At 46.5% G+C, this 8,489-nt stretch overlaps 1 protein-coding gene across 3 annotated transcripts in view; it reads left to right on the top strand.

Moving 5' to 3' along the window:
• The first annotated feature begins 553 nt into the window (after window positions 1-553).
• The window catches only part of LOC109523754 (regulator of G-protein signaling 6-like), a 28,795-nt gene continuing 20,859 nt past the window's right edge, over window positions 554-8,489 (top strand). The window contains exons 1-4 of one of the 3 annotated variants that reach the window (XM_019883130.1): window positions 554-726; window positions 850-933; window positions 1,011-1,086; window positions 2,333-2,647. In XM_019883130.1, coding sequence (XP_019738689.1) covers window positions 2,426-2,647 — 222 coding nt within the window. In that variant the 5' untranslated portion in view covers window positions 554-726; window positions 850-933; window positions 1,011-1,086; window positions 2,333-2,425. Of the gene's footprint in view, window positions 727-849; window positions 934-1,010; window positions 1,087-1,398; window positions 1,521-2,332; window positions 2,648-8,489 lie in introns of those variants that run through there. The other 2 variants (XM_019883129.1, XM_019883131.1) reach the window with 2 other exon arrangements.

Here is an 8,489-nt window from a genome sequence, read left to right as displayed (position 1 = left end):
GAAAGACGGCAGCACTGTATGACTGTTTGGAGCTCTTTCACATTAAACAGGACTCAAACGCAAACTTGAGGTCAATCATTATTGGTTAGTCGCTCATAGCAATCCTCAATTTTCCTGCAATTCTGCCCCCCTTTGGCTGTGAGCAGTCCAGGGAAAGTCGGTGCGGCAGTGTGACGGTTCTGTGGCGGCAGAGAAGGATAACGCATCACTCGTCTGTCGCTCTGTCTCTGTCTGTGTCACTCTCTGTCTCACTTCCTACTCGGCCACTCTCTCTCGCTCAAACTTTCTGACACACGCCGTACACGTTTCCCTCAGACTCCTTTTGTTTCATTTCTACTCTCTATCTTTCTCTGTCTGTTTGTCTCTATATTGCTCTTTCCCTGCTGGCTCATCTCTCTTGCTGGCTGCTCTTTCTTCCTGTCTCTCTTTGTCTGTCTGTCTCTCTTTTTCTCTCTCTCATATACACAAATTCCCTCTCTCACTCACTGTCTCACTTTCATAGTTGCACAAAATCTATCACTCTCTCTCATGCATACACAATACTCTCTCTCTCTCTCTCTCGCTCTCACTCTCACTCTTCCCCCACTCCCTTTCCATTGCTCTCCCACTCGCAGCCTCCCTTACTCTGTCTCAGTGCACGCGTGCTTTCGGAGGGTCTGTGAAACCGTTTGGGGAGCTGCATGAGACGGAGAAGAGAGATAAAAAGGAGAAGAGGAGACCGTTGAGGTAAGAAAGTGGCGACTGACTGGAATGATTTTCATTCATCATGCTAATAATAGTCTTGCGTCTGTTAACTTGGAAGTGACACACTGACTGTGCTGTGTGTGTGTGTGTGCGCGCGCATGTGAGCTCTTGCAGTGTCGCGGTTGCAGATGTCTCGTCTCACCTGGGATTTAAGCTCAAAAGATGCTCGGTCAAGTGTTCTGTACCAAGGTGTGCGTGTGTTGCGAGTCTGTGTCAGAAGGGACTTGACGCTTGTTCGGCAAATCAAACTTGTGTGGATTAACAAGTTCCATTAGATCACTTGCCATAAAAATGAGGTGGCCGTTAAGCATCGTGAAGTGCTTTCATGCGGACTCCATTTCGGTGAGCACTCACATTTTTTTTTTTTTTTGTGCGAGATTGTGACTTGACACCTGTCAGTGATTCCACCGCTCACATTTGGCAACACTGAAGAAATGACAATTCAAAATAGTAAGTGTACAGCTTTTATGAATATCAATTGACAGTACAGCTGGCATCAAAAGTGAGAACACCTTTAAGTGAAAAAGCCACATTTGGACATCATGGGGGGGTTCTCAGTGTGAGACCCTATATCCTGTGTGTGTGTGTGTGTGTGTGTGTGTGTGTGTGTGTGTGTGTGTGTGTGTGTCTGTGAGGGAGTGAAACAAAGGAAGTCTAATTTAGGCTGCAGCCCGTGGTTCTGCGTATTTATGAAGTGGTCCTCAGAGAATGGAGAAATCACCGACTGATGCTGAGGAGAGAGCGAGACGCGTACTGTAGGGCCTGATTTACTCCAGGTTTGCACATGCAGACGTGAAAGATGATCTACGAACCGGGCGCTCCCAGGACGGCATCTGGCAAATACGCTAAATTGCCGCTCGCTTCACTTTGCACATTCTTGGAGGAGTGTTTGCAAGTTTAGCATTGCCCAGTATTAAGCATGACTGTTTCATTTTAATATCTATGATTGGGTTTAGGATTCATGGCACTGATGATACCACAAAGTTAAGGCCAGAACCGCTCAAATCCCACCACAAGACCTTGAAGCATTACACCTGTCCCGATGTGCAAGTTCTAGGTAACGGCCATCTTGGCACAAAGCATAGCAATGAAATGTTTTTTTTTTTTTTTTTTTAAGTTGACTCGTTCCAAACGAGAATACACGGTGCACTTTTCACTGAATCGCTTCTTTGAAATGGCACAGATGTTTTTGAATCAGCACTTGGTTCTCGTATGGGAAACCATACTGGAAACGTGATGAATGCACGCACATGACGTTGAGCAAAGTGGAGCACTTTGTGTTGGCAGCCACCCACGAGTGCAACAGTCATGAATTTTTCAACAAAACCAAAGTAAAACAACAGTACAGAGAACACTTGCTATAATAATACAATACAGCATATGGCGTTTGTTGCCGTATGCGCTACTTTTGAAGTGTCTCGGGTCTTGGCCTTCCTCTGGGGAGTTTGTTTGTTTTTTTAATATATGTTTTACTCTGTTTTTTTTTTTAATCCATTAAAAATATTTATTGTTTTGGTTCCTTGTCATGTAAAGAGCTACAAACAAGAAAACAGTAGTTTCTGATTCATCCCTTTTGCTCTCACATCAGCGGCAGCTGAATCCCGATGGAGGGACATTGAAGGGCAAGGACGAGAGTGTGAGGCTGTAAAAGAAGACGGGATAACTTCACACGGGCGAGGAGATGGCCGAGGCACCGATACAACAACCGCAAGAACAGACGGAAGAAGAGGAGCAGGTGAGTGAGGAGCAGCTGAGCTCTTCGGGGTCGACAGAGGCCGACGAAGATGTGGAAGACCTGAAAGAAGACGTCCAGACCCCCCCTACTAGACCCCTGCTGTCCATGAGGTCCTTGAGCATCGTGGACCCCGATGACGACTCCCCCAACATGATTGTCTACAGAAAAGTAAGACAAACTATGCTGATTTTCTTTGTGATTCTTAGCGATTGTTCGAGCGCACGTTGAGAGGCTTGCGCTAGTCCGACACAAGAAGGGAGGAAAAAATATAAATCTAAAATTTGATATTTCACTACCTGGCTCCAATAACGATGTTTGTTTTGGGTGTCAGCGAGTGCAAATCTCGGGGGGGGGGTTTCTCTTCCGATGATAAATGGTAATGACAAATTGTCTTGGCTTGCTCCAGTTTCTAGCTCGTGTCAGAAATGTATCTTCATGGGAGCACCGCTGGTTGGAAGATGGTGCTTGCTATCATTGCACTATTGACATACTATTGCAATAAAGTTGGATTAGAGAGCGAGCCAACATCGGTATCGCTCCTTGGCTATCTGATGGATGTCCGCGGCGGCTGCTCTTATCGGCCTCACGAAGAAAACGGCAGGTTCCAGTGGCTCTGTGCTCCACTAGCTCGGTCTGCTTGTTTGGCCGGGCGACTTTTCCTTTCTGATAACTGTCGCCCAGAATGACTCTGATGAGAGCGTGGCGGGAACCGAAACGATTGTGTGGCTTAGAGGTTTGAGGCACAAATTTGACAGCAGATTGCGGCTCACAATAGTTGTGAAACTTTGTTTGCATCTGCGTGACTGCATTATACTGCCCTCCGGTGGCCAAGTTGTGCATAACAAAATAGGCCAATATTTTAGAGGACAATTTTCCTTGCTTCGAAAAACAACTTGGGTGTTTTGGGGAGGATGAAACGGATTTCTACTAATTTGTCAAATGTATCACCATTTACATTTGGGGAGCATCTATCTTTTCGAGGTCTTTTTTCTTTCTGTCTTTCTTGGAGTAACCGCTAACATCATTGTAACCCAATAGGCTCCCAGTCCCATGGGCCTCAATTCTCCATGTGGGCACACAACATGAGATGACTCCATTCCAAAGGCAATCTTGCCACCCCCTAAAGTAACGCCGTGCGCACGTGCGCGTGTTTGTGTGCGGCGCGAGAATGAATGCGGGAACATGACAGTCGGCACCCGCCGTCACGCGAGATGAACCGTGACGCACAGCATGTTTGCATGCGGCCCTCACACCAGCCAGAAAATAACACCGCTAATGTAATGACCGCACGTCTCGCTGCTTCCGCAGCAGGCGGCGATTGCCTGCATTTACTTATTTATAGTGCACCAGCATCAAGCGTTGCGAGGCATCTGAGTGGAGATTAGAAAGTGATGGGCAGAGGGCATCTATGCAATTTAAATCATATTTTCATCATTATAGCCTGTGGAAAATAAAGGAAAAATGGCCTCCAGCAAGTCTAATCTGCTGTCAACTTTTCAATCACAATGAAGACTGACTGAGTGCATTGTTGAATAATTCACATGTTCCGGGTTGCAGAGGAGCCTGCGATTGAGAGGAACAGCCAGAGAGGCATGTTGACACAAAGCAGCCAACAGGAAAATGTATTGATTTGTCATTTTTGCACCGACTAATGTTTCTTTTTAATAAACATTTTGGTGCCTCATAGTTTGTGCTGACTAACCCCCCCAAAAGATGCTGACATAACGGTATTTTAGAAATAATTCAGTGAATGTTTTTTTTGAAAACTTTTGACTGCTGATAAGTAGTAGCAGAATTGCAACCTCATCAGAGCAACGTGCCATGCATTTGTTGCATCAGATTGTGGATGTCGACTTCTTGTCCCATCTGGCAAGAATTGTGGATATTACTTGAAGGATGAAATAGCATCTTTTTAGCCAGTAAAGACTCTGAGTTTGATTATTTAGTGAATAGAATGTGTGTGTGTGTGACTTCATTCTGACATGATTATTCAAGACAATCTCTCGAGGATGGTATCATGCCTGCGGAATCAGCTCGGAGTTATGAGAAAGTGGGGGTGTAACACAGACCGGCAAGCCAGTTTTGATTAATGACTTGGTGCTGAATCAGGTTGGAGATGGGAAGTGGAGATTGGGGAGGGGGGAGAGGGGGGGGGACCAAAGTGCCGCAGAGAGGAAGCAAGGCAAGACTACAGAATTTCGGCATGAAAGTAAAGAAAGGGAAAGCAAAGGGATTATCGACTTGAATGTGAAGCGTGTGTCACTCACTTCTGAGGGTGGCTGTGACGGGGGGGGGGACGCTTCCGTTGGAGTCAAGGTTACTTCAGGTCGCAGTGCTAAAATGCCGCCATTGAGTTGTGGGAGACGATAAAGATGATGTTGGTTGTTTATTGCTTCGGCCGAGCGGCTTGTTTTCTGCGGCGGCATCACTCAGCAGGATGACGCAAAAACTCCTTCACCGATCTCCGCAACACTTAGTGGCGGAGTGAGCCGCGGGCTAACGATTGGGCGAAAAAAATGGTGGCAAATGAAGGTAAGCTGCAGAAGTTTCCCCCCCCCCCACCCCTTGATGTTCTCTATAATTTCAGAACCTTGGCTTTCCCGCCCCTGCTGTTTTGCATCAGCTGCCAGTTTAGTGTACAAATATTTGTTCATGCAAAGGAAAGCCTTTCCTCTTGAGCGTAATGGTGTCATTGCCCTTTACCTGCAGCGAACGCGAGGCCATTAAAGTAAGACGAGAGCAAAGCACTTGCACAGCGAAATCCACTCGCCTGTGGTTTGCGAGGGCCAGCAGAAAGCGACGTCTTCCAATTTTCTCGGCATCCTCTCAGCGGTTCTACTTGGAAACGAGAACGGACCCGCCGATTCCCAACATCGACGCTCTTGCGCGAAAGGTTGCCCGGCTATGAAATATGCAGGGCTCGCGCCGCCGTCCCATTATCTGGTCGGATGAGTCATCAATCATGCAGGAACGGCAGTCGCTGAAAAATGCGCTCATCGTGCTCCCGGTTTAGCGTGTACAAAGCTTTGGGATGCAAACTAACAAGCTCTTCTCATAATTAACGCAACGGAGTTTGACACCTGTGCCCCAAACGAACAGACTGACATTTAGAGGATGGAGAGGTGCGAGGTTTTGAAGTTGAAAGGTTAAACTGGTGGTGGATCATCGCGGAGAATCATTAGACGGAGAAGTGAGGGCTCTCGCCCACGGGGTGTCATTCATCTCCTCCGACCGCTTCTTTCTTCCAGCTCGCCTTCCTCTCGACAGTCCTCATCCTCTTTATTCACCCCCCCCCACCCCCTCCACCTGACTCTTTTATTAGAATCAAAGTCCAAGTGGGTTTGTGTCCTGTATCCATACGTACTCCGTTTGGATCTTCATCACACTGACACAAATGTTCCATCACTGCTGGATTATTTCTATGAATTGTTTGGAAAATGAGAAGAACAAGGGGCATGCAGTGTGCAGCTCTGGTGTGGTTTTTTTTTTTGTGTTGTTAGAGCTTTGAGTCTATTCCAGTGTAGCCTACACATCCCCCCACCCCCCCCCCTCGATTGCACTCCACACTGACAATAGCAGCTGTTTATACAGATGCCCGCTCCCGTCGTCCCATGAGAGGCTGCTTCAGAACCTCGGTTGAAAAGTCGCACCGTGGCGCATGTTCAACGTTGTCCCTGCAACACGTTATGTGTGTGCGTGTGCGTGCTGCTTTCCACTTCTACACAGGCGCTCACAAGCCGTTTTTGCCGTCTTGCACACGTTCCGACTCAAATTCTAAAAATTAAAACTCGTTTAGCTTTTCATTTGCTGCCAAATTTAATCTTGCGCTCGTTTTGGTTTTTCTCTGGGTTTTCAGACTTCCTCTCACATTCCCAAAGCACGCACCTTAGGTTCACTGAAGACTCGAAATATTCCAATGGGTGTGAATGTGAGTGCTGGTTCGTCCCTAAGTGCCAGCAATTGGCAGTCCTAACGGCCATCGCTTAATTTTCAAGACAAAACTTCTACCACCGTAGTAGTTGTGGCATAAAGAGTGTCGGCGGTTATTTCATGACCTGACTTTTAGGATGCACAAGGCAGACTGGACACTTTTCACCCTGCAATGACTTTCGTCGATAGCTTCCATCCTTTGAGTTGGAGCCATAAAACTGCAGTCTTGCCCGCTCGCCGCAGCCCACGGGAGATTTATTAGCCAATTTCACACTGCCCGGGTATTTATTGGTGAACGAAAACATGACTCACCGGCCGGCGAAAACTCTTCTGAGCTTTTTGGCGCGTTGCTATTATTTGGGGGTGCAATTTCGGTACGTAACAAGCATTTAAACTTCATTTGATCTGTCAATGCGCTTGATACATATCCTGCACGCCAGGATTGTTAATTGATAAACTAGTGACCCACTTATGTGCAATATGGTTTCATTTACTGAGGTGAAACGAATCACAACAAATGATGAAATATCCAACTCGCCGTGATGCTGTATCGAGGTGGTGCGATTAGCTCAGGTGGGCTTCCCGAGTGATTTCGTCAATGTAGCCTCGGTGGACAATACAGGTGAACCCCAGCACTGCATGGTGATTGTCCAACGGAAAAAAAAAACAATACTTGCGGTAGCTGATATACTTATCAGTACGCTGTCGTTTTCACGCCATTTCATTCCGTTCAGTTTATTCTGGAAAAAGAATCAAATCAGCCTCACGTTTGCCGAGCCACTCGTGAGAGTCGTGATGACGAAGCCCAGCCGCCCGCAGATATCTGAGGAGATCTCCTCACGACAGCAGGTAGGAAGCGGCGGGCTAATCAAATCAAGGCAGCGGGGAGAGGTTAATTGGAGGGGTTGAAATTGCAAATTTCCAGATGAAAGGATTACTACCCACATCACATGTTTCTGCTTCTGTTTAATTCGCAGAGCGAGTTTACTGATGCGGCAAGTCGTGCTGGATCATTAACAGCCTATTCCAAATCAAATTCTCTTCTTCATATCAAGCTTCCGGTTTATCTTTTGGTTTTTTTTTTTTTTTAGATCGACAACTTAGCCAAACGATCCAGTCCATGGATCTCCAAGTCAGGGATGTTGAAATTCAAGGATGAGCCCCCCCACCAAAAAAATTCAGTAAACATGCGCTTTGAGCTCGTGCATGTCGGTTTAGTCAAACGTCCATGCATCGCAGTCCAAATGGAAAGCGCACCAGCAGTCACACTTGAATGAGTTTGATGTGAATCACTTTCCTTGGTGCTGCGTTCCCTTGTTTGCTCATCTCTTTCTCTCTCACTCTCTCTCGGCACAGCCAGTTGGCTTTATTGATTCATTCAGTGTATTTTTTAATATTTTTTTTTTTGTGTTCGACACGCTGACAGCAGGTGTCAAAAGAAGCGGCTTGCCCTTGATTCTCTGTCAACGCTTTGACCGTTGCTTGTTCACACAGAATGAAGGCGAGGTGACTGCCAAATGTAAACGCGGGTACAGGTGGGAATTGCTTTGCCGAGCATGTGAGGACGTGAGTCAGAGTCTATAAAGAACCGTTGCTTCGGTTGCGGACGGGGCAACGGTGAGGTACAAGGCCGTTGCGCGTGCGAGGGTTCGAAGACTGAATGCAAAACAAAGTTGGGCAAATGTTTAAATGTGCAGTGTCTGTCGACTCTTGAGATGGCAAACGATTGCCACTATGCTGCAAAACGAAGTAACGAGGAAACGCGAGTCAGTTGATCGCCACACCCAATTCTGCCGCGGTCTGGCGCGTGATTGATTTGCACGTGCGACAAAAATAACGCTTAACAAACGATAAAATGGAGGTAATTACTTGAAATTAATGAAAGGGCGCACTGTAAAAAAAAACAATTTGGCTGTCACGGTACTTTGCACATTGCAAGTCACGGGACGCCACAAATAACAGTGAAGAAAAGTCATCAACAGTTTTATGTGCAAAAGTGACGTATGTCATATACTTAAGTCTTTTTTTCCACATTTTATATTTCCAGATCACGACTATAATGTTACATTAGCACCTTTCC

The sequence above is a fragment of the Hippocampus comes genome, unplaced genomic scaffold, assembly GCF_001891065.2.
Source record: "Hippocampus comes isolate QL1 unplaced genomic scaffold, H_comes_QL1_v1.1 scaffold524, whole genome shotgun sequence".
Taxonomy (NCBI): Eukaryota; Metazoa; Chordata; class Actinopteri; order Syngnathiformes; family Syngnathidae; genus Hippocampus; species Hippocampus comes.
This window is presented reverse-complemented; position numbering and strand designations above follow the sequence as displayed.